Below are 25,237 nucleotides of genomic sequence, written 5' to 3' on the forward strand. Positions count from 1 at the left end.
ATTAAGGAATGATGAAAAGAATAGGGCCAGGCTAGCCAGAGAGCGTGCGAAGCGGAGAGACAAACACACTCACTACAAGGGGGCTAGCTGCTGCGAGCCAGAGCGTAAAAGACGAGTGGTCACGAGCTGCCGTCTACTAAGGTAGGTGGTTTTGCGGTTGCTAGCTTGAGACGTGCTTGCACGAGTTACTGTACTCGTAATGGCCAAGGTAGATGGATGCAGATCGTTGTGTTGGCGGGCAGCCATCTGAATCAGTCGCCGGCCAGACAAGAAGGACGGGAGGTTTTACGGACGGCGAGCACGCAGCCAGCCATTGGCACGGCAAACGGCGTCAGGCATCAGGGGAGGGGGCCAAGAGGAGAGGAGAGGAGAGGAGAGGAGAGGAGAGATTGTCGAGGGCTGGCCGGCCTGACCTGCCCTGACCAGACCAAGAGAAAGAGTGTCTCAGTTAACGGAGTCCAGCGGATGGAGATGCTCGTAATGCCGGCAGCAGAACGAATCAAGCCCGTCCCATCAGATCAGAAATAGAATAGGCACCTTGACTGGAGCAAGCTGGAGCATGGAGCTGGAGGATTGTCAGGATGCATCAGCCCGCCCCAAAATTTGTTTCCCCTGTCCTCCCTTGCGGCTTGGCCCCATCGTGCTTGCCTATTCCAGCGGCACCAGCCCGCATCTGGCCAAGCAGATGAGCCGCCTATCTAACAGGAAATCCTGGCGATGACCTCAGGCAGGGTTTTGGAAAGCAGGTACCTCTCGTGGTACAAGTACTTCAGGTTGTGCTCCATACAGGTACCTTACATTACTCCAAGGTACTCCATAATATAGCACCTACTACTACTAAGGTACTGGGCCTAGGGAACTCGTACCATGGATTAATACTCCCTCCCTACCTAACAAGGTTACGATACCCAGTAGGCATGTGCTCACCCAGCTCAAATACGACTGCAGCACACTACCGGGTGGTAACCTTTGCGGATCTTCCCCCCCGACCCAGCCTCGAACTTGGGATGGCGCACATGTCCAGAGAGGGCAGCTGAAGAATGCAACGTCAAAAGACGGGCATCGCTACGGAACATATTGCAAGTGTTGCCGAGCGGGATTTGACGCCTCTTGTGCTGCCAGATTTGGGTTCCTCCCAAGACCAGGACGGGCTCCTTGGCGGCAAGGGGGTGGTTGCATTTGGTTTGGCAGTCTGTATCGACATGTACGGGATACCGAGTGCGTGCTATCAATACAAACGGAAATCATTCTTTGCCGGGCGATGCGAATGCCAAGGTGCTGGAGACAGACAGACAGAGAGGCTAGACGGATCCATGACTATAGTAGCTAGAGGTACGGAGTATTCTAAAGGAATTGCGGGAAAAAAAAAATACGCACCAGGAGACAAATTAAAATAATAAGAAAAGGGCTCGGCCTCTTGTCACGTCTAAATGATGACTGACCAGTCGACTTGGAGCTACCTATGACAAGTATTGATCTGACTTTGAACTTGCGTTTGAGCCGAGGCTCAAGCCCGAGCATCAAGGTGAGGCACTAAATAAATTAGCACATCTGATACCAGACATGGCCCTTTGCCGCACTTACATGGAAGGGAGAGCAGGGTAGGTAGGAAGGCCCAGAGCAAGAGCAAGAGCAGGAGCAGGAGCAGCTGTATGCACAGAACAACTACGAGTTAGGTACAAGCATATTGCCAATTTCGAGTCGTCAACCGCCAGTGCACATGGTTTGCCAGCAAATAAGGCGGGTTGACCGGAAAGTGGGTGACTGCGGAGGAAATAGAGGCGGCTCCGTATTCCGTACTCCGTACCTGGCCTGTACTAGTACCTGTACGACGGCCAAAGGCATGACCTACTACTACAAAATAAGGTAGCACTTGTAAGCATACATGGGCAAGGGCATCAACCAGCGATCTAATTAATTACAGATATGTGGTTGCTAGATGGTGGGGTCGGAGCGCCAACATGACCTCTAGTACCCGCGCCTGTTCCTGTACTCTGTACCTTTTGCAGTGGTTCCGCGTTGGCGCGGTGGAGTCGAATCCAGGGCCAAAGACGAGAAAAAGACGAGGATGCTCGGGTAGGGGAGCAGCAAGAGGTGGGGTTTCTGGCAGTCTGCGGGTAGGTACCGGTACGGGACGGCAGAGTACTCGATACAGTGAAATTATTGGCAGGTTGGTGGACACGTTTCTGAAAGATGATAAGCGATGGCGAGAGATGATGAGATTGGTGATACGAAATATGGAGTACTGGCCCTGTACAGGACAGGACAGGACAGGACAGGAGGGGGGAGGGAGAGCAGAGCAGAAACGAACGACGACGCAAGTTGAAGCCGTTGCCATTGCTAGCAGCGTTGCGCGTGAAATTGGGCTGGGCTGGGCTGGGCTGGGCTGGGCTGGCGACCCGGAAAACGCACGCGGGTTAAATAATGCAACCGTGACCGTTGATCATCACATCTTCACCTTTGCAGGCCCGGCATCTGCACGCCTTGGCGTATTCGTCCTTTTACATGCATGCTTGCAATTGCAATTGGACTCGTACAGTAGGGACGCATGGGGCATTCGTACATATGTATGTATGTCCAACATGAGCCAAGGGGGCTGCGTCTAGAGTGCAGTGCAGTGTCGGGACTTGTGCGCCACGCATTAATAATGGAATGGCAACGGTCAAGCACATCAGCATGTGCGGCAGCCTGCTTGTTGGACCTGTATATTCCCGATTCGATACTGTCGTGTCATCGACGCCGACGCCGACGCCACCGCCGTCTTTTTTTTTTCGGCAGCGCCTCGTAACGTGCTTTGGACGGCACCGCGCCTCGTTTAGCCTGCGAACGGCCTTTGTGCATGTCCAATGGCAACGTCTCGAGACTTCAAGGTTGTTAGTCGTGCTCGTAGGAGCGACGGAACCTTTCCGACATGTTGACCGAGTTGGAAAAAAAAAAAGCATCAATGTCAAGGCGTTCTCGACCGCAGACTACATGTCCGGACCCTTTCCCCGTTGTGCCTGCAATCTATCAGGTTCTCGCCGGCAAATATGCAGCCCCTTGCCGGCAAAAGTGGCATCGATATCAACTGGTGCTCTGCAGTGGTGCGCAGCACAGCACAGCAAAGCACAGCACAGCACCACACGTCTCTGGTGTCTGGACTGGACTGGACTGGACTGTAGCAGTACGGTGTTAGCACGAGTACAAATATTACCCGTCGCTGACTATTATGGAGTGCCGCTTGACACGAAGGCGTCAGACTATCAGTCAACGTTTGAGCAATGGGCCCGCCAAGCAACAGCATGATGCTCCATAAGCATGTTTTACCGGGCCATGACGATGCTGTCCAGAGCTGCACTGCACCCACCTCCCGCTTCCGCATACAAGCCGTAACAGTCGGCATTTGATCCCATTTGCAAGTCGCCTTGCACGAGCCGGCTGTGATCCGCACGCAGGCAGGCCTCTAGCAATCCTCTGGTCGGGGTCTGCTCCTAGTGGCTTAGCCTTCTGTGCCGGCAGCCAATGCGGTGCCGCGGCCCCCCCCCGGTCCATCTCTCGTGGTGTTTTCCCATCACCGCGGAACCCAGTTACACCACTTTCAGCCTGCGTACTCCGTACTTGTACCTGTCATCGGCGTTGTGTGATCCCGTCCGGACCAAAGGTTGTACAAAGGCATGGAGCGGCACATCCTTTGATCCTCTAAAACTGGTCCCTGGACAGGGAAAAGGGCAGCCGCGTATGAGGCGGCACAGAGTGCGAAACGCTCGTGCTTCTCGCATTGATGAAATGGCCAAAGTTTGTGTGTGCGGCGCTCGTATATCATATATGTGGCACGTGGTCCCGCTGTCCTGGGAGACAGGAGGAGTGCGTCCAAGGGAGCAATCGAGAAGAAAAAAAAGAATAAGATAAAAAATAAACTTGGACTTGTAATACTCGTATCAGGGAACCGCGGCCGTCTCTGCCTTTGGGGCCCCCCTTTTGAGCACATGGTGCACGCCGCAGACTTGCAGGAGTTTCATCGAGAGACTATACAACTAGTACCTGCACGGAGCGTTCGTAAAGTTCCCGACGACCGGGATCGCTTGTGGCTGAGGGGCGATAGCTGGACGAGATGTCTGATCCAAGATGTAGAATGATGGAGCTGGTCTTGCTGGATCTGGTAGCGCGGGAGATGCTAAAAGCACGAAGCACCTTGCCATGCCTGCGTGCCTTGATCTCGTTTCGTCCCGCCCGCCAGACTTGACTTGACTCGATCTTGCAATATAATATAGCATATGGCTCGCATCAAGGCTGCGTTCGGAGTACTCGTAGAGCACTATGGCATCAGTCTTGTATTTTGCGAGCAGCGTCCTTGGCGGTTGGATTGGCACGGCTGGGCCGCATCGCACATCGCACATCGCTCATGGCCCATGGCCCATGGCCCCTCGCACCCGCATGCCAGACGGCTACTATTGGGTCTCAGGGGTTATCTCAGAGGATCGTCGCGGGGGTTTGGGGTGAAGCTGCAGCAGACCGTCATCGTACTAGTAATCGCCGACAACAAGAGTGGAGGCGGACGGCATCACTCACCGTTGCAGCCCAATACCAGCATCCATCGTCAGCTGTGCTGTGCGCTCGCGTACTCGTACGGGCAGATTTGCTTTGATGCCGCCTGCGTCAACGATGCTGCTGGTAAGCGCACATGTAACTCGACTCATTTCGGGCTCCGTCGAAGGAGTGCGGAGGCTAGAAATTCATCCGCCCCACGCAGAGCACAGCAAAGTAAAGTGGCTCTCGTGAAGCTTGCCAGAATTGTGTCTTGCCCCCCCCATGGTGCCCATGGTGCCTTGGATATGGTCCGTGTAAGTCACGGCCGCCACCTGCTTACCTCGAGGCACTATTACCATTCCCTCGCCTTCTTTTCCGCTCCCACTCTGTCACTCCGTCTCTCTTTTTATGGCCCCCATACCGTCTCCGCTCCGGCCCTGTGTGTTCCGGGACAAGCCGGCGCTCAGATTGAGATTCGCCTCAGCGGCAGCATGCATGCTTGGAAATGAAGGAGGCGCCTCGTCGATGCTGCTTTGTCGCAGAAGAACAGGCATGCGGGAAATCACGCGCTCCAAAACGTACGACGGCAGAGCAAGTGGCCTCTTGGTGCATCATACGAGTATGTTTGTGTGCAGAAGTGGATTGCGTAGGCCCGTCTGGAGCCGTTGATTGATTCCATGATCTGCGTGCCGTCCCAATCGTCTGTCCCAGCGAGCCAGGGAGCTACTAGCGAGGGATTGAAGTGGTAGGGCTCAATCGCTTCGTTCGAGTTAGTACTCGCACCTGTAGCCTGTAGGTAGGGCGGATATGGATTCCGTGCCAGTAGCACTAGGTACAAGGTAGCTCCCAGGTTTGGGGCTTGGCAGGCTCACGGGTAATTTGCATGGAGTCTTGCCAGTTCAGTTCAGGACGGCGAGAGGAGGAAGCATTGATGCCAAAAAAAGAAAAGAGAAAAAGGAACTAGAGGGGGGGAAATGTAATCCTGACTGATGTGCAATTTAGTACTACAGGTACTAGCCCAGTACTCGTGTATTGCAGCGGCATGCGGTATCGTACCTGTTACTACTCGTACCAGCAACTTGGTAGAGTGAAGTGAGTATGAGATACTTGTGTTTGTTGGGCCCCTCCAAGCCACCCTTGTCTCTGGTTCTCGAACAGCGTCAGCAGGATTCTCTCATTTTTCCTTATCCTTTCCTTTTTTTGTTTTACCTCTTATTTTTTTTTCTTTTTTTTCCTATTCTTTCCTTTTTTCCCCCTAAGCGAGTACCACAACTTGTGCGAGTGTGTGTGGGCAAAGAGACGAGACGCCAATTTGAAATTGCAAGTGGCCAAACGGAAGCAAGAGAGATACATACTCGTAGAGCCAGTCCCGACGCCTTTTTTGCAGCATTGGGCATCCGGCCATGCGCTGCCTTTTGCCGGCTAGCAGCAGTGCAGTGCAATGCAGTGCAGTGCAGTGCAGTCAACCCTCATTTGTTGGGCCCTGATGCCTCCTAGGCGGCTCCATGCACTTGGGACAGCAATGACACCAAGTGGCTTGCGCTGGTGCCGTTTGCTAGCACGACTAAAATCGAGAGTCTGCGATCCTAGATGCCGAGTGTCGATGGATGTCAGCACATACTGGCACAGGCGGGGCAAGGGCGGCGCGCTTGTGCTGGCCTTGGCCTGTGCCTGTGCCTGTGCCTGTGCCTGTGCCTGTGCCTGTGCGGTACCATCGCATGTACACCAGGTCACTCTACCAGTACCTACCTTACAGGACGTACCTTGCCTGGTAATCTGGAATTGGATGGAGTGGTGCTGTCTCGCGGCACCTTGAAGCTCTCATACTAGTACCTAATCGTACGCCATGGAAGTGCCCTGGCCTGCAAGATGAAGCATCCAGATCCCTACCTACATAGTACATAGCACAGGTGGTGGTTGAGCTCAGCACCTCCACATACCTATCGGTAGCTACGAATCAAATCACCACAAACCCCCTAGGCCAGTTAGTACACGTACCTGTCCAGTGCTTTAGGCCCTGCTGCTAGCAACTGCTAGTGGGCTGCTCGTCCATCGTCCTGTCGGTAGCGTAGCTCCTCGACATGGAAACCAAGATCGCATCGTGGCCATTCGCAGTGCCCATTGGCCAGCCAGCAGCTTCACTGCAGCAACCCAGCTGGGCAATTGGCGAGCCCGGTGGAGCTGGTACCGCGCAGGTACCGCCAATGGCATCATGGCACCGCCTGTGCACGCTCAGCCTGTCTAGGGTACATGCGGGTACATCGAATGTAGGCTACTACAAGGTGTAAAGGTGCGATGCTGTACGAGCACGGTACTGTACTTGTACATGCCCTCACGCTCAGTTTGACATCCAATCTACCTTACTTACCTGATGTGATAAGATGTGATGGATAGCACCTATACGAGAGGCAGGCAAAGTCCATCTCTCGTCACATCTCCTCTCCTCTGCTCTCCTCTCCTCTCCTCTGCATTCCTCCATGCCACCACGAGTTACAAAGTAACTACAAGGTCAGCATCAAATCTCCCGTCCTCACTCTCTCTCCTCCTCTCCTCTCCTCTCCTCCTCCCCCGCTAACGCTGCCCCTCCCTCTGCCCAGTTCTCGTCTCGACCCTTGCCTGACACCCCTTGTTCGAGTTGCGGGTGCTCCCAGCTCAGCACCTCTGTCTATTTGACGTACATGCAGCACCATGTTCGACGGGTGGCACAGGAGCTGTCCCGGCAGGCGGATGGCAGAAGCCATCCCATCGTGGCGTGCATGAACAAGACGGCAGGCATCACATCACGCAGCGGCTCTCAGACAGACAGACAGACAGACAGACAGACAGACAGACAGACAGACAGACAGACAGACAGACAGACAGACAGACAGACAGACACTCCCATCCTGTATCGTGCTTGTACGCACTCCCATGCGCTTGTGTGCGAACGAACCTCCGGCAGTGCAGCTGCTACTGGACTGTTACTGCACGGCACTCTGTACGGAGCAGAGCATCAATGCCGTGCAAGTTGGTACGAGCAACTACTCGTACGCACGGCTAAGACTTGTGCTTGGCCAGCATCATGCGTCACGTTGCCAGAGACCAGCTCCCTTGCCTGGCCCTTGATACCAGGTTCCTGGACCGGTGCTGCCAATGGCAAAGCCGGTCCATGTCTGAATCGCTCCACGGCCTTGTCATCTGTCCCCAGGCCCGCACCCCTGACCCTGCCTTGCCCTGCCCTGCATTCCCTTGGATAGCTTTCTTTCTTTTGCTGCTCCACCCAGCGCGCCTCTGCTGTCTGTCTCCGTCTCTCAAGAGCCGCCGCACGCACGGCGCCGCTGCACACCCCCCCCCGGGCTACGGTACATTGCTTGTACAAACCTGTTGCCAGTAGGGCCACCCCAGACGAGGCACAGGTAGCGGTACTGCCAGGTACAAGGCCTGGCCGCCTTCAAGCGCCGCCGTGCTCGGTAGCGAGCAATGAGATGAGGGCATCGTCTCACAGCCGATATGACATGTCTGCTCCCACACGGCGGTGCGCCAACCCGGCAATCCCACCCCCAACACGCACCTCGAGACATCGCCTTGCCTGCCTCCCGATCAACGGACGGATAGCCATGGCCGCTGCCCGCATTAGCCCGTCTGCCACTAACAAGACTAACAAGACACAAGGGCCTGGCCTGCTCTGCCTCTGCCTCTGCCGCCGCCCCCAGTCTCTCTTCTAGCGCCATCGACTTGTCACCACAACTTTGTTCCTGGAGAGCTTGCTTGCCGCTAGCACTCTGATACCAATCTGATTGCCCCCGACCGAAAAACCATAATTCAATACATAAATGCCAATGAGCCCCCACACTTTGGCCCTCGATCGATCAGGACCAAGCCTCTCTCGATTCAATTGTCTTTGGAGCCGTCTGTCGGGCCTCCCCCCTAGCCAACCCCACGTTGAATCCTCTGGACATATAATACGCCTATCTGCCCGGCCCCAACACCACCATCATCTCGCTCGCCAACTACCACTCTCGCACTCTACCATTGCTTCTGCTCTGCCATCATATTGGACCAGCCATTCACTTGATAGCCTCTTGCCACATACCTTTGCCTCTTCAGACGCTCGCCGGCCATGCCTCTCTCACACACTCTCCGTGGCGTCCAAGCCCCCATCTTCCCGCTTCTACCGGAACATCCAGTTCCTTCACAGCCTTCCGCTATGCCCAACGGCATCATTATGTTGGGACCCAAGGTCAGAAGGTGTTCTTGGCTCTGATAGTCTCTGCATCTATGCTAACTCGGATTAGGTCCCCGGCACGAGATGCCCAACCTGTGCCCTAGATGGCAAGGAGGTCTGGGTTATCCCGGGCCGATGCTGCGGCTATTGCGGTACCCCATGTGACTGAGCACCATCTTTAATATACGAGTATGCGTGAGTTGGACATATCGCGAGTATCCTAGAGCCAGCCTGCTAAATTTCCTCATCTAGGTCACCAACTACAAACCAAACCAAAAATACAAGTGTCACCTGCTTCAAGGAGACAGTGTTATTGGAATGACAGAACAGCACTGAACTCTCCCCCCTCCCCTCTTTGGTCGAGGCATGAGCCTTCTCTATTTGACATTGGGAATATCGACAATCTTTACGGGCACCCTTTCTCAACTTTTCAAGACAGCCAAGTCCATTGAGGCATCATGCCAAATCGACTCACAGACGAGGTGCGACTAGCACGACTGGACGCCACCATTCTCATCTTTCCTGCCCTCCTTCTCCCTCGTTTCTTTTGCAGCTGTTGCCTTTATATCGTTTCTTTCCTTCAAAACAAGAGAGAAAAAAAGACGTCATGTGCGGACAAAACGGTCAGTACGGGTTTAGTTCCATGTTCAAAGGGCGGAGTCTGGACGGCTAAAGGGAAAACACAAAATTCTGGGCTTTTTTCTTTCTTTCTCGATTTTCTTTTATTTTCCGCTTCCGTTTTCCTTTTTTTCCCTTTTTTTCGGTCAAGGCAAATTATTTTGGTACGAGCACCACAGCTGGCGAAACCTCATGCGCGGATGCTCTGCCTGGGGAATAGGGCGCTTTCTTGATACCAGCATGTTTTATGTGTAAATTAGATGTAGCATGTACACTAATATTTGACGATCTTACGAGACCTCTCTTGTCTTGCCATTTTTCTATTGTGGTACCATCACGAGACCAACCAACTTGGACGCGCATGAACCAATTGCTCTTTGCATGCAGGGAGAGTAAAACCACTACGCTGTTTCCAAACATGCAAGGATGCGTTTCACAGACCTATGGCTGAATGCATCGACGCATGCGCAGAAAAAAAAAAAGCACGACACCCCGTATGACGTGGGGGTTTGGGGGAAGAAGGAGGTGCTGCCGCTTGTGCTATGGAAGCCGTGCGAAGTTCCATGCGAGACATGGGCCTCTGGCGCCGGGTATTGAATGACGAATTTCCGGTCATGGAGCTAAGGCTGTCAAGGTGGCATGCTGCACGATGTAATTCGCCAGATGGGCCAGATGCAGCGTGCTGAGGGAGTGTATCACAGCAAGTAAGGTATGAGAGAGTGTACTTACTACTGTAGGGAGGTAGGTGAATAAGGAGGTATGATGCTACCAAGCATTAGTAGGTCAGACACGGAAAATGCTGACCTCTCACACACCATAGTCGTATGGGCAGGCTGAGCTGTGCAAAAGAAGCCCAGAAGAAAGGGGAAACGGCGCATCGTTTGCTCTTCTGATACTAGTGGTGCCGTCGGAATAGACGGGAGTGATATCCGCATCAAATGGCCCGGCTAATCTCTTGCTGGCGGCATTGCAGACTGGACCGACTCGAAACAGACGGCTGGCAAGATTCATGGGAAGATGACATTTGCGAGGGGGGGCCAGGCCCGGGGAGGACACTAGGTGGCCTTTTTTTTTAACCGTGTGTCTTGAAAGCGCAAAGACCAAAGACCGACAGGTCATGTTCCCACCCCCAGTCAAATTGACCTGTCTTGCCTCTTCTAGGCCGCTATAGGTCGCCCAGGGGCGGCCATCTTGTGACCTCTGGACGGGTTTGAACTGCTGGCGCGCCGGAGATGTCTAATGCGTACAGTAATCGCGACACTAACGATTCGTGACTGTCAGGACTGGGCCATGAGCTGGGCGCGGTTTGGCGTTGACGAGAGATGAGGCTGAGGGGGCACACCAGGACTGACCTCAGCTCGTCAATGACGCTTTGTCTTGCCGCTGCCATGGCCCCTGCCGTTTCGCATCTGGTGTTCCCGGATCCCTGGGTCCTGGGAGCCCTCTTGCGAGCAATCGAGGTTCCAACTGTACGGAACAGCCGTAGGTGCGGCTGTATAAATTGCGTATGCAGATTGACTATGGCTAGCGCTTAGTTTTCCGACCAGCCGGGTCTCAGCTGAGCCGCTGACAGCACTGCCGGGCTGGATTAGCTTTGGTGACGGAGCACTTGTTACGTCTCCCGTGCTTGCGTGTGCCTCCGGCATATCGAGGCTGTTTGAGCCATGTTGAAGCGGCCATCCCGTGCGAGAGCGCCACCGCTACGGAGCAAGTTGATAGCAGCTGTCTCAAAACATGACATCTTGTGTCCCCCGGGCGACTAACGACCGGCCAACCCCCCCCGCCTAACCCCGAGACAGCCTTGGGATACCCACCAGGCCAGGCAAAGGCAATGAAATGAGGCGAACCTGCAGCAGGCGATCGCTTATGGGGAGAGATCGCATTTTGCTCTACCAATGGCCTGCTCCAGCGCCCACCCAATTGGGTACTACCGCTACGACTAGCAGCAGCAACAGCAGCAAAGTCTCCGAGACAGGCCACGGCGGGGCAGACGCACGCACTCCTCTTGCTGAATCCGCGGCGGTGACCGCTGTTTTGCAGATATCTCATGACGGATTGGGTGAATGAACAAGGGGCCAACGGGGAATGCAATGCAGGGACCACTGACCGCCAACAGGAGACCCGGTGGTGTGTCTGGTCAATGCTTTGGGTCGCCGCTGGCACCGACAGATAGTCTGGGTCACTGGACCGCACTAGCTGCAGGCCAATATGCCGAAGAGATGGAAAATTACCAGCTAGCCGGGTCCCAAGTGCTGCGACAAGGCATGGGTGTTGGATGTAAGGGGGAAAGCTTGGACGTATGCAAAAGCCGGGTTGGGTGGTCTGTCCTGGTCTTGACGCTGCTCGAGGGCTCGATTTTGGTGCTATTGGATTCGAGCCGCTGTCTGTCTTCCCTTTTGTTAGTGACGGGCTGATTTACGAGATACTAGTTTCGGGCTTTGAGAGTGGGCTACCGTGAGCTGTTCCCCGAATTGAGATGGCGGGCCTCAGCCATAGCCTTCAGAAGGTGTGGTGTATGAATATGAAGTCCATTGTAAATTGTGCAGATTGCGCAGCAAGGAAGAGTCGTTTTGGCGTTTTGGATGTTGAGAAGCTCTCCTCTCTCGGATCTGATTCCCTCTGTTCTGCTGTGATTTCTCACGTGGTCTAGTTTCCATTGGCCAATGTAACTCGAGCAGGGGTGTGCTGATGCAGTTGCTTCTTAACCAACTCCAAAGAGTGAACCTGCCTCTCTATACGCAGTGTGTCTGCATGGATCGGCAAACAAAAGGGAGAAGACAGACAAGAACACGGGACAACCGGGGATTGCATGGATCCCGGAGATTCAGGATTCAAATCCTAGTGGCCCGGAAAGTGTGCGTTGGCAAGGCGCTAATGACGAGTGAAAAAGGGATTAAGATTCGACAAAAGGGGTGAAAGCAAGTGAGTGCTCGTAAAGATTGTCCTGCAGGGTCAACATGCAGGTATGAAGAGGAGAAGGAGAATGATGAGTGAGGAAAAGAGATAGAATGAGAGTTTAAGATGTTGCGAGAAGGTTGAAAATCATCAAGTGGGAGGTGGGAAGGCGTAGCGGGGAGTTGCAATGCGTTCCTGCCACATGTTGTAGATTCTGTAGGTGCCTCAGGCAAATTTGGCGCTTCGTTGAGATGGAAAGCATTCGTATAGCTTCATTTGTTTTCTTTTCAACTTGATCATAAAACGGCATTATGCCTTTCTATTCATAAGCAGCGATGTGTTTACATTCGACGCCTCCCAAGTCCATCTGGATGAAGAGAAACATGATGCCGAAGAGGCTAGTGGCTCATCGTATACGGACAGCTTACTTTATTTTGCAACAGCTGCACTACTCTGTAGCAGACGGCATCACACCTGGAGAATTGCAACTTTTGGGTGTCTGAGCTCACATATTAGGTACGGCGGATCTGTATAACACGCGAATCCGTGGAGCTGGTGAAAGCACGACCCAGTATCAAAGAGGAACTCGGGTAGCGTATGGCAGCACCAATCTCGCAATGATTACACGAGGGCCTGTATCCGTCAGAACTGGCACTCATCAACATGACCAAGGAAGAAAAGTTTGTCAATGGACTGGTAATATCGCGGCTGTTGACTAACAGCCAATGGAAGAGACATGAGAACGCTACGAGACTCCCCTGACCTTTGGCCAAAGAGATGGATAATAGAGAGGCCAACGATGGCATCGTCTTTAGAGTCGTGGATATCGGACCCGATGTGTTTTTTTTTCAAGAGGACTGGAAGCCGCTTCCTCCCGCAACTCCAATCACAATGATCCACTTGCATCCTTATACTCGTCTCGAAAATGCACATGAGACGACGCCTTGAAGAAGAGGATGCCGAGTTTGGCTTCTCCGTCTACGCGATGCCTGTCTCTAAGGACCCAAGGGTGAAAAGGCGATGGTCACGTTGTGGTCGGCGCATGATGTTGCGCTACGAAGGCTATACATTTGTATATCGGATGTAAAGAGCTACCAGGGACTGGACAATCGATCCGAGATGAGGCCCTGCTTCCGATGGCATGGAGGCGACAAGGTGGTGGACAGGATGAATATCGAGTACTTTGACTGATGCCGAAACTTGCCTGTGTCTATTGGAGTCATTGTACTTGCTTTTACGTTGTTGGTTGTCAGCTTGGTTCGTGATCACGAAGCTATTGGATGGGCCAACTGAGAGAGAATGGTTGTGTGGGGTGAAGGTGCAGAGAGCATCGGAAGCTTCTCTTGAGCCCATCCTTGGGAATATCTCAGCGCAAGTCGTCTTTCCCACAAGCGGCAATACGGCTGACAGACACACTACCGGGAGGCTTCTGCATCTTTGCCGTCGCTGTTCTCTGATGCTCAACTTGCAGTATCCTGACATCACCGGGCTAACAATCGACCCCAAACCCCGCCCCCACCTCGACCTCGACCTCTAAGCTTCTCGTAAGCTCTGCGACAGCTCCAGCCTCCACTTGGAGAGGGCCCACGAGAGCCCGTTTACTTATGAATCGATTACTATATGCAGGCCGTTATCCGAGTACGCGTAGGGACTTGGACTGCTTTGAAATACGTCAGCGCCTGACTTGACGCTGCCGTGAGCCGTGGATGAAGCAATCGATGATTCGCGACGATTGACAAGATCCGACGACACCGGCGACAGCATCAAGCACACAGCCAACAGCATCATCCCTGACAGACAGACAGACAGACAGACAGACAGACACATTGCAGCCCAACTACGGTACTTGTTTGTCCGGCCCGAACCGCGCAGTTTCATGAAGCATCTCCGTCGTCTCTCCACTACGTCTGCGACGTCGACGACTGCCTCTATCGCCGGTCCCCGCAACAACCTCCACAGCAGCCCCTCCACGTCCATCCCACCTCACCCGCAGCTCCAGACCTGCTGTCAACTTCACCCTCTGCTTCAATCTCAATCTCAATCTCAACCCAAGCCTCAACACCATCGCCACTACCATCGCCAGTCCGCCGTGACCGCAGCCCAAACCCGCATCATGTCGACCATGCCCGCTTCCCACGGCCACAGCGCCGCCTGCTGCAACATTCCTCCTATCGTGTCCAAGGGATACCAGCCCAAGGGCTCGTATGAGGAAGTCGGCGGCTGGAAGACGTGTAAGTTTCTCATGATCACTATCCGATGCACATGATCGCAGCCCTCCCAGTGAAGAGTCCTTGTCGCTGAGCCCATCTGCCTCTTGTGCTTTTTTTTAGATGTCACTGGCCCCGCCGACGCTACCAAGGCCATTGTCGTCATCTACGACATCTTTGGCTACTTTGACCAGACTGTCCAGGGAGCCGACATCCTGGCCTATAGCGATGATCACCACGAGTACAAGGTGTTCATGCCTGACTGGTTCAGAGGCAAGCCGTGTCCTATCGAATAGTAAGCCACCTGAGCAGTTGCGCTCTGGCAGAACCCGACTGACCTGACCTCTCCCAGCTACCCTCCCGATACACCGGAGAAGCAAGAGGCCCTGGGCAAGTTCTTTGGCGAGTTCCCACCTCCCAAGATTGCCGGCTATGTGCCCGAGTATGTGGAAGGTGTCAAGGCCCACAGCCCGGCTGTTTCCAAGCTGGCTTTGCTAGGGGTAAGCTTATCAACGCCCTGCTTGTATCTGTCATGCTACTTGATACTGATGTTTTTTTTTGTTGCGGAACAATAGTACTGCTGGGGCGGCAAAGTTGCTACTCTCACAGTCAAGGCGCCAACAAACCCCTTTGTTGCTGCGGCCGCGGCTCACCCCGCCATGGTCGACCCTGCTGATGCCGAAGGCGTCCCCGTCCCCTTTGCGCTCCTGGCGTCTAGAGATGAGACCCCAGAGGATGTCAAGAAGTTTGAGGAGAACCTCAAGGTACCCCACCACGTCGAGACGTTTGCTGACCAGATCCACGGCTTCATGGCGGCGCGTTCCGACTTGAACGACGAGCGGGTCAAGGCCGAGTATGAGAGGGGCTACAAGACGCTCTTGGAGTTTTATGGCAAGCACGTGTAAAAGAGACAAGTGTAAAAGTTTGAATCATGTGTGTTGGCTACTTGTAAGCAAATGCAAATGAAGAACAGAATGAGATGAATGAACGAAATCACAGTAGGGAACTTCGATTCCGCGAGAATCTAAACAAGGTTGCCCCTCAGTGATGCCTTTACTCTGCCTCTTCATGCTGTCGGATAGAGCTACTCCTACGAGGGACGGATATAACAGCCATGACCGCAGCGGAGATGCTCGCTACAGAACCATACTTGATGGGGGATGGTTTCCAGAACTCTTATTTTTTGTCTAGGTCACCAAGGTAATGAGATGCAAGCCATAAAAGCATGATTGAATCAAGGTTCAAGTAAACCAGGCACCGGATCAAAGCCGCTTGCGTCAAAGGGCCCAACAGAATGACATGTACAGCGCAAGTCGTACAAAATTAGACTCACCACATATGGTACAATTTGAAAGCGTTGTAAGGTAGGTAAGGTAGGAGAAAAAAAAAACATACGGCCTGATAGCCCGTGAATCTGCGGCTCTGCGGGCCGGAGCGGGGAAGCGGCAGCTAAGCAACGATGATTGGTGTTGGGAGCTGAGGCCATCTCACTGCATCTCTTGTCGACTTGTTTCACGATAGCATTCCAATCTGACGTTGCACTCATGCATGAAATTGCGCATGTCTCCTAACTGTCTCTCGTCTGTCCAGACTTCTTCGTCATCACTCTCATTTATATATATATATATATACGTTTGAAGGGGACAAGTCGAAGACCAAGATAGACAAGCACAGCCCATCATGGCCCATCCCAGCGTCTTCCTCTGGGCTCTCGACACGCGCAGTCTCTGGCCCGAAGCCGGCAACACCAAGGACCTGCCCAAATACGTACGTCTTCATCATCTCATCCCGCCTCATTATCCCTTGTATAAACAAACAAACAAAACAAAACAATCGTTCCTCCCAGCTAACCAACATCCCCCGTCTCCCATCCACAGGCCCAGCGCGCCCTCGCCCTGCTCTCCCCAGAGGAACAAGCCGCCGTCCTCAAATACTACTTCGTCAAGGACGCAAAGCTCTCCCTCGCATCCTCCCTGCTCAAGCGCCTCGCCATCGCCCGCTACTGCCGCGTCCCCTGGCGCTCCGCCACCGCCGTGCGCGACGCCCGCACAAAGCCCGTCTTCCTGCTGCCCTCGGGCGCCGAGCCGCTGCTCTTCAACGTCACCCACCAGCACGGCGTCGTGGTTCTCTTGGGCGCCTACGAGCCTCCCGCGGGCGTCGCCATCGGCACCGACATTGTCTGCCCCGGCGAGCGCCGCGACCGCGACGTCAAGCACGTCCGGACCCAGGGCTGGGCCTCCTTCATCGCCATGCACTCCGAGGTCCTGAGCCCGCTCGAGGTCAGCCGCATGCGAGGCCTCCCCTTTCCTGTCCAGCAGCCGCAGAAACTGCTCGACTACTTTTACGCAAACTGGTGCCTGCGCGAGGCCTACGTCAAGATGACGGGCGAGGCCCTCCTCGCTCCCTGGCTGCACGACCTGGAGATGCGCTACTTTGCGCCGCCGGGAGACTCGCCGCCTGAGGGAGCGGACAAGGCGCTCGAGGTGTGGTTCAAGGGCGGAAAGCTGACGGATGTCGACGTCAAGCTGGACTGGGCGCTGGGCAACGAGTACATGATTAGCACGGTGGTGAGGAGGGGAGAGAAGGGAGAGGGGCTGGATGTTCCGGAGCCGCAGAGTTTGGATTTGGAGGAGACGCTGGCGAGTGCGGAGGGATTGTTGGAGGAGCTGGGCGAGTGAATCACTGGGATGGCATGTTTATGAATCAAGATTGGATGGAATACAAAAGAGATGGGATGGATAAATGCATCATGACAAGAGACGGACGGGATAAGCGGGATTGCAATTGCTGAACAAGCTAGTTATGTCTACTAGATACGAAAGGATCTTGATTTCCTCTCTTCTTTACTCATTTAACTGATGCCATATCTATGGAACCATGCATGATCGATGCTCCCAAAACCCCTTACTCCTCACCATCCTTCTCTTCTGCCCCCTCAGACGGCGCCTCTAGTGAAAAGGTAAACACCTTGTGCCCTTTCCTGCCAGTCTGTTTCGCTTCCAAACTCTCTTCTTTGCTCTTCTCCTTCTCCTTTTCGTCATCCTTCTTGTCTTCGTCCTTCTTCTTCTCATCCTTGGTTGTGTCCACCACGCCGTCCTCCAGCTTGCCAATCGTCTTGACTGCCTTGCCTTCCCCGTCTAGGTCAACCACCACGTCTACCGTGTCTAGGCTTCCATCCTCAGTGTACATCCACAACTCCTTAAACTCCCCGCGCACCAAACTGGTCAGCAATAAAGACCCAAGCACCCCCGGCACGAGATACAGCAAGGCTGGCTGTCCGTGCTTGAAGATGAGCAGCATGGCCAACGTAACTAGCATTCCTACAAAGTATCCCACCATGGAGGCGTAAAAGTACGTCTTGGGGAACCTTGACGCGGCAACCTCGGGAGGAAGGGTTTGTGAACTAACAAGGCCGAAAGCTTGACGAGTCCAGATGCGCTCTCCCCAGTTTCCTTTGACATCGACATATGGGGTCTTAACCTCTCTGTGCTTGGTCTCGCTTCGCGTGATGACTTCTCCAGAGCTGGAGTCCTTCTCAATAATCTTCAAGTCAGTGGATTCGTACTTGATCTTCCGATAGTAGTGAATCCAAAGATCAAGTCGAAGGGCCCAGCCAATAACCATTCCAGGAATCACAATATCTCCGAGTCCAAGAATGCTCTTCCTAGACGCTGCCTCGTATGTGAGCTTGATGGGCACGTCAAGAGTCGTGGCCACCGTCACCATATAAGGACTACAGACAAGATGCGTTAGTTTCTACATGTGCAAAGAAACTAGACGAGAACGACTCACGTATAAAACACCATGAAGATGTCATAGAAGAAGAGACCCCACAACACGAGCGATCCAGTGAGGAAATCCGTCGGCGAAAGAATCAAAAACGACCCGTAACACATGCCGTAACCCAGCATATTGGACAGGAATGGCCACGAGGTCGCAAAGTACACAATCGCCGTCACCACAGCCATCAGCAGCGCCATCATGTGCGCAAACTTGACGTGCGCCGTCTCTTTGCCCATCCCATGCACAAACATCTCTAGCAGCCAGTGCCTCGTCAGGAGATCCCTCAGGTTCCAGGCCTTGTGCTGCAGCCACGCCACCGGCGTAAAGAGTCCCAAGGCGCCGGGGAGCGGATTCGCCCTACCAGCGTCGAGGCTCTCGACTTGGTTGCCCGCATCGTCGCAAACCGCAACGGTCCTCTCGGCCTGATCAACTCTTCGAAGCTTTCCGTCTCTCCCACGCCAGAAACGGGGAAACACAAACGACGTCAGCACTTGGATCCCATGCGCATAAAACGTCAGCAAGCTCGCCATGGACATGGTGGTCATGTATGAGCGAAGAATCTTGTTGATGATTGCTGGGTCCTGGAGCCACTGGATGAGATAGTAAAGCCCAACAAGGACGCAGGCAGCCATGATGGGAAACAGGATGGCGTCAGAGAGCTCCAGTCCCTGGGTGAACGTCTCATCGTCCTGCTTCCGGCGTTTCTTGTCCTTGGAGACGGCCGCAGACGGTGGACGGCGTAGAGAGCCATGGGCTCCGAGATAGATGATTCCCATGGCGCCGCTGACGAGCTTCAGCTCTAGCAGGAGGAAGCTCACATCTTGCAGGGTGTCCAATAGTGAAGCCGGAGATGCAGCGGATGTAGTGGTGTTTAATGTGACGTTGAGGCTGTCCAAACCCTCCATGAGGGTGACGTTTGTGGCAGCCATCGTTTATGTATCAGATGCCTCTATTGTGTAAGGATCAGAATGCCAGCTGCTGAAGATATTTCGTAGACATGCCCCAGCAGGCGAAACGTGGTCTGAACTTGACAAGGCTGATTTATGACGTTGGCCGGGGCAGGCAGAACATTTCAGGTTTCAGATGGTGTGACACTTCGAATCAAGCCAATCCAGTGCAGTTGGGAGAAAAGCAAAAAGGATGAGAAGGAATGACTGTGGGTTGTAAAGAATAAAACCCAGGAGCTCCCAATCTTGTCCTCTATAAACACGAAGCATCAAAGGATTCAATAGAAGAGTCCACCTACCTAGTAGACAGTCATAGAAAATACAGTGGGTTTCAGAAGAGACGCCACTAATCGGCCACCGCTGCAGCGCCCAGACGAGGCAGCCAATAGCGCGCCCCGATAGCGATAGCACACCAAGCCAGCCAGCACTAAGCATCGCAGCCTCGTCCCGCAGTGACAACCAACATTCAGTCCTTCATATCCTTGATCCCATTTTTTCCAAATCCCACCGTCAAACCCCCCCCCCTAACAAGTCCCAATCTCTCCAATCATGACTACAAACGTCGTTCTAGAAACCTCAATGGTAAATCCCCTCCCAATTCCTCCTCCCTAAAAAAACAATCTACCCAAAACCTCAGTCAAGAAAAAAAAAACTACAAGATTCTAACTAACTTCCTCAAAAATAAAAAGGGCCCCATCACCCTCGAGCTATACACCTCCCACGCCCCCAAGACCTGCAAAAACTTCGCCACCCTCGTCTCCCGCGACTACTACGCCTCCACAATCTTCCACCGCGTCATCCCCGACTTCATGGTCCAGGGCGGCGACCCCTCCGGCACCGGCCGCGGCGGCTCCTCCATCTACGGCGACAAGTTCGACGACGAGATCGATCCGGCCCTCAAGCACTCCGGCGCGGGAATCCTCAGCATGGCAAACGCCGGGCCCAACACGAATGGCTCCCAGTTCTTCATCACGCTCGCACCGACGCCCTGGCTCGACGGCAAGCACACCATCTTTGGGAGGGTCAAGAGCGGGCTCGGCGTCGTGAAGCGCATGGGAATGGTGCCGACGGGGCCCGAGGACAGGCCGGTGGAGGAGATCAAGATTTTCAAGGCGCGGGTGGTGGAAGATGATGAAGAGCAGCTTTGATCTGTCGGACTTGTGTTGAATATTTGGTCAAGTTGGGAGTGACATTGTGAAAAGGAAACACGGCATACAATAATGTGGGTGCATTTGACGCGGCTTTTTACACATCATATGTGTATTCAGGCGTCTTTGTATATGGCTTGCGGGTTGGCATAGACGGCACGGCATGGCGTTTCGATATTCTTACTATTTATTACACTGATTGGGAGCTATTCGCCCTTTTTCGTCAGCCACGCGTCAAGAGCAAAACAAGGTGGCAATTGGGCTAGTCTCAAGAGTATTTTACACAACAGTAGACGGCACATTGGAGCTGAATAAGAAAGAATAAGAAGAACTCTTCTTACTTTATACATATAGATTTCATTAACCTAAAGCAAAAGAATGAACTAAAGTCAAGATGCAAAGATTCGTTTTCCACCCAACGCCAAAATTCCCGGTTTTCCCTCGGGATGCTGGTTGTATCATCGTCTTTATGTAAAAGCCAGTCAGCCAGCCCAATAGCCAACCTGCCCCAGAGCTGCAAAATAATAAAAAGAAAAGAGACTGCAAAGCAAAGCAGCCTGGGGGCTGATTTTTCCGTTGATTTGTTTTTTTCTCGTCCTCCTCTCTTGTATCTCTGAAAGAAAAAGAAAGAAATGATGGTGGTAATACATATCCATGGATATCAAAACTACAAAGGCCCTCCGCTTCGAGTCTATCCCGTATCCAATTAGCTAGCTGGTGATGGTGGTCATGCAGAGCAGACGCATGCATGCATGATTTCCGGATTTGTTTGATGCCCCTCTCCCCCTTTAATGGCGAGGTGGTGAGGAGAGAGTTCCCGACGACTCCGACTCCCCATCAATATCCCGACCGTTCTTCGACATGGGCGAGCTCAAGGCTGGCTTGGTCACCTTGAGTTTCTTGATCGGGCTCTCATTCTTGGACTTGAGCTTATTCAGCACCTTGGGCGAAGGCACGTCGTATTCAGCCTTTTGTTCCTGGCTCAACGAGCTGCTCTTAATCTTGTCCTTCTTCAAGGAGGGCTTCGTCTTGATAATGACCTTCTTCGTCTGGATGTGCTTAATCTTCTTCTTCTTGTGACTGGTTTCCGAGTCGTCGTCGTCGTCGCTCACGTCTCGCTTCCTGGGGCTCTGTGCCCGAGATGTCGGCGTAGGAGTAGCCTTCTGAGAAGGAGGAGGCGTCGGCTCGTTCTGGGAACCGCTGCCATTCATCCTCTGAGCGGCTGCTCGGCTGGCGTTGCGGCCACTGTTGCCAATGCAAGACCCCATGTGATTATTCAGCCGTGTAACCAGGATGCATCTCTTGCACTTGCTGCAGGTTGCAGAAGGGAACGAGAGAACATTGGGAGGGCGCTGCTCGGGGGCATCCGATCCGTCCTTTTTGTCCATGTCCTTCTTCTTCTTGCCCCTTCCTGGGCCCGGTCCAACCCAGCTCTGGCCGTAGATGTCGCACCCGGGCTTCTCGATGAAGGGGTGTTTCTTACAGTAGACAATCGTAGGGTCGGGCTTTCGGGCGCCTTTGCCATCGGTAGGATAGAGCAGTCGCGGCAGATGGCATCGGGGACACAGGATATCCGCCGTCGTCTTGAGAGGGTTACCCTTTAGGAGCACCTTGCCGTCCTCGTAGATGGCAGCATCCGTCTCGATTCGCACGTCGGGAGCTGAGTCGGGGGTCGAGCTCTCTGAGGCGTCCGAGGCCAGCTTCTCGACTCGAATGGCAGCGGTTGTCGCCCTCGCCGTCTTCTCCTCTCGATGCGTCTTCATCAACAGGTCCGACACGATGTTGTATAGCATGTCATCGAGCACCGAATGCGCCTATAGCGACGAGATGGGGAATTGTCAGCAGCCGCATCTTGCCCAAGAGAGCATTTCAAGACTGATTGGCGATGCACGCATGCAGCAGACTGGTCCTCGTCCACGACAGACGTGGCAGCAGGCAAATCGCAACACCAGTAACAGGCTAGGCTCTGGACCAAGCCCAAGCGGTGTTCTTGCAGGCCAAGGGTGGGAAGATGGGAATTGCATCAGTGTCGACGACTTACCAGTTTATCCATGCTGCCAGCATCATCCCGGGCACGGATGATGCCCGCCCGACCCGAGGCTGAATTCATGATGTGCCGCAGTAAGCCCTGGATAGGGAAAGAAGGGGGTTTAAAAAAAATTAAGGATCCAAGAGCTGAGGTGTGTGTGTGTGTGTGTGTGAGTGTCGGCTCTGTGCAACTTGGCGTCGTGTGATGGATGACCGAGCAATGCCGGGCGGAAAAGGCGGTCCCGGTTCTTCGCCCCCGGTTGATCTGACGGAAAGGCTAAACAAAGGCAAATAGAACGATGGATGATGGCTCAAGATTGGAATCGGAACGCTGCTAGCATCAAAAGTACTTGGGTAGTGGTGCGCCGCCTGCGGTTCTTTCGTCACTTTGCACTAAGCATTCCGCTGAGTAACTCTGGGGGGGTTTGGTTGGGCTAGGGTGAGAAAAGAGAAGGAAGGGCGATCTCTCTTTTTTTTTTTGTAATGTCCGTCCGTGTGTTTTCTCTCTGCAAGCGCTGATTTCTCTTGAGCGACGGAATTAAAAGCGATGGTTGGACGCTCCTCTCGGCTTGGCGAACTTGGCTCTGGCCCCTCGAATTGTCAGCGGCTACTTGTGAGCAGAGGGAGATGAGAACATGGAAGCTCTGCTGGGCGCAGGGCCGTGGGAGGAAAAAAAGGTGGATTAGAAACAGAATGGAGTGTTAAAAGGCGATTGAGTGCAGAATCGGGGTTTTGGGCTGAGGAATCAATGCACCCCCCAGCTTGCCCTGCTGACTCTTCAGTGGCTGCTCAGATTGCATTGACTTCATGTGCTCGTGCTGTGCGCAAAGTGATGCCGGCATGCCGCTAAGGCGCCTGTTCTGTTGGTACAGGCTCCGTAATTGCGGGATCTCCCCCCCGTCCAGTGTCGTTTTAGGCTTTTAGGGGACGAAGAAGCTGGAAGGGCTTGCGTGCAGTTGAGCTTCTCCAGCGGCTGGTTACCGCTGAGTTACAGCGCGCACAGGCCCCTACAGCTCCATGGTACATGTCCTCCCGTGCCTCCGAACATGGATCCCATCCCGTGCCTGATGATTGATGCTACTCTCCAGCCAGATCAAGAAGCCCAGCCCTCCAATCCATCCCTTACATGCTGCAACGGACAACGGGCATTCGAGCGATGAGACCGCCCAATCCGGCGCCCAGAACTGCGCATGTAGATTTTCCCAGATTGCAGATTGCATCCCCCCTGACTAGCACATGCGATGCGCGCCCAGCATCCCGCCCACGTCCCCTGACCGCGGAGCATTTGCAGCCTTATCGCTGATAAGCACCCGGCGAGCGCCGTTTGCAAAGCGGCCACCCGAACTCAATCCCGCAGTAGATCCGCCAGCCAAAAAAAAAAAGAGGAAAAGAAAAAAAGCCCCCTGAACGCGTGCGAGACAACCCACCCAATCGTAAACCTTCACATCCGTCACATCCATTGATAGTAGATACATTTTCTTCCTTTCGTATCTTGCCTTCTTGCGGCACTTTTCTTCGGACAACGTGTGCTCCCTTGAACTCTTTTGATTCAAACTACATTCTTTAACTGGCCCCCGGTTTATAACTGGTTGGCCTCGCTCTCCAGCTTTTTCTTTTCTTTCTTTCTAGCATTTCTACAGCACTTTCTTAATTCCGGCTCCATCCAGCCCATCTTTTGTTTCGTCATGTCACTCCCTACCACCGCCGGCAAACCCTCGCAAACCTCCATCCGATCCTTCTTCCAGGCCAAACCGCCGCAATACGCTCCGCCGCCTTTGAGCAAAAGCAACGGCTCATCCATTCCTCTCGCGCCAGTATCTCCTCCATCTCAATTGCAATCTCAATCCCAGCCCTCCGAGTCCGCCCCGCCTCCGGATTCTACATCCCCACACTCCGCCGCGCCATCCTCACCTCCGTTGGATCGAAGCCAAGCAGCTCAAGAGCCCTCAAGTCACCCCCGAATCCCCCTCGAAGCCTCCATCCGCCCCATCGCCGCCGCCGACATCAACGCCCTCCGCCGCCTCAACGCCCTGCTGCTCCCCGTCAGCTACCCCGAGACCTTCTACAACCGCGCCGCCGACCCCGTCACCGGCCGCTTCTCGCGCGTCATCTGCTGGGCGCACCAAGGCGACGCTCCCAAGCCCGTCGGCGGCATCGTCTGCCGCGTCGAGCCCGACGTCGACGTGCGTGCCGCCGGCTCCCAGGCCGTCCAGAACATCTACATCCAATCGCTGTGCCTGCTGTCGCCATACCGCTCGCTGGGCCTCATCGCCGCCGCCCTCGACGACATCATCGCCGCCGCCGTCACCGACCCGGCCGTCAACGTCCGAACTGTCACCGCCCATGTCTGGACCGAGAATGAAGAGGGCCTGCACTGGTACGAGGCGCGCGGCTTCCACAAGCAGGAGCCTGCCATCAGGGGCTACTACATCAAGCTGCGCCCCGACTCGGCCTGGCTCGTGTCCAAACCCGTCAGCGCCTCCGTCCTCGCTTCTCTCCCGTCTTCGGCGCCCCCGCTGTCTCGCCCCGACATATCCAGCACCACCGCGGCCGTGCTGAGCCTGCCGCCCGTGGCGAACCAGCCCCCGGTCAGGCCACCTGCCAGAGTAGCATCCGGCAAGTCGTTCCAGAACCAGCGGCCCGAGACGGAGTGGAATGATCTCCCTGCAGACATGGCACCGACTCTCCTTGGGCCGCCGAAGAACGGCAGCGAGCCGGGATCCGGCGCGAGCTCTAGGAGCAGCTCCACCGTAAGAAGGAAGAAAGATAGATCATACCCAGCTGCGGCATTTGGACAGTGAAGCACCATCATACATTATAGAATTGCTAGGAAATCATCCAATTCTTTGGTTGCAAGTGAGCCAGAGAAAGAAAGAGAAGAAGAAAAACAAAACTCTAGGG

General features: G+C 54.1%; 6 protein-coding genes across 6 annotated transcripts; 4 read left to right on the forward strand and 2 right to left on the reverse strand.

Moving 5' to 3' along the window:
- Positions 1-13,827: 13,827 nt before the first annotated feature.
- Triagg1_10939 (uncharacterized protein) lies at positions 13,828-15,335 on the forward strand (the record flags this gene model as incomplete). Its single annotated transcript, XM_062895066.1, has 5 exons — positions 13,828-13,861; positions 13,924-14,454; positions 14,554-14,725; positions 14,783-14,930; positions 15,006-15,335. 5 exons carry the CDS (start codon positions 13,828-13,830, stop codon positions 15,333-15,335), a joined length of 1,215 nt encoding a protein of 404 aa, XP_062750101.1.
- A 775-nt stretch (positions 15,336-16,110) lies between these two features.
- Triagg1_10940 (uncharacterized protein) lies at positions 16,111-17,108 on the forward strand (the record flags this gene model as incomplete). The annotated part of the gene is made up of 2 exons (XM_062895067.1): positions 16,111-16,197; positions 16,308-17,108. 2 exons carry the CDS (start codon positions 16,111-16,113, stop codon positions 17,106-17,108), a joined length of 888 nt encoding a protein of 295 aa, XP_062750102.1.
- A 226-nt stretch (positions 17,109-17,334) lies between these two features.
- On the reverse strand, positions 17,335-19,142 carry Triagg1_10941 (uncharacterized protein; the record flags this gene model as incomplete). The annotated part of the gene is made up of 2 exons (XM_062895068.1): positions 17,335-18,163; positions 18,223-19,142. 2 exons carry the CDS (start codon positions 19,140-19,142, stop codon positions 17,335-17,337), a joined length of 1,749 nt encoding a protein of 582 aa, XP_062750103.1.
- Positions 19,143-19,709: 567 nt separating this feature from the next.
- Positions 19,710-20,308, forward strand: Triagg1_10942 (uncharacterized protein; the record flags this gene model as incomplete). Its single annotated transcript, XM_062895069.1, has 2 exons — positions 19,710-19,742; positions 19,850-20,308. 2 exons carry the CDS (start codon positions 19,710-19,712, stop codon positions 20,306-20,308), a joined length of 492 nt encoding a protein of 163 aa, XP_062750104.1.
- Positions 20,309-21,096: 788 nt separating this feature from the next.
- Positions 21,097-22,418, reverse strand: Triagg1_10943 (uncharacterized protein; the record flags this gene model as incomplete). Its single annotated transcript, XM_062895070.1, has 2 exons — positions 21,097-22,122; positions 22,350-22,418. 2 exons carry the CDS (start codon positions 22,416-22,418, stop codon positions 21,097-21,099), a joined length of 1,095 nt encoding a protein of 364 aa, XP_062750105.1.
- A 1,603-nt stretch (positions 22,419-24,021) lies between these two features.
- On the forward strand, positions 24,022-25,137 carry Triagg1_10944 (uncharacterized protein; the record flags this gene model as incomplete). Its single annotated transcript, XM_062895071.1, has 1 exon — positions 24,022-25,137. One exon carries the CDS (start codon positions 24,022-24,024, stop codon positions 25,135-25,137), a length of 1,116 nt encoding a protein of 371 aa, XP_062750106.1.
- Positions 25,138-25,237: the final 100 nt, after the last annotated feature.

Source organism: Trichoderma aggressivum, assembly GCF_033847375.1.
Source record: "Trichoderma aggressivum f. europaeum strain CBS 100526 chromosome Unknown scaffold_098, whole genome shotgun sequence".
NCBI classification, from domain to species: Eukaryota; Fungi; Ascomycota; class Sordariomycetes; order Hypocreales; family Hypocreaceae; genus Trichoderma; species Trichoderma aggressivum.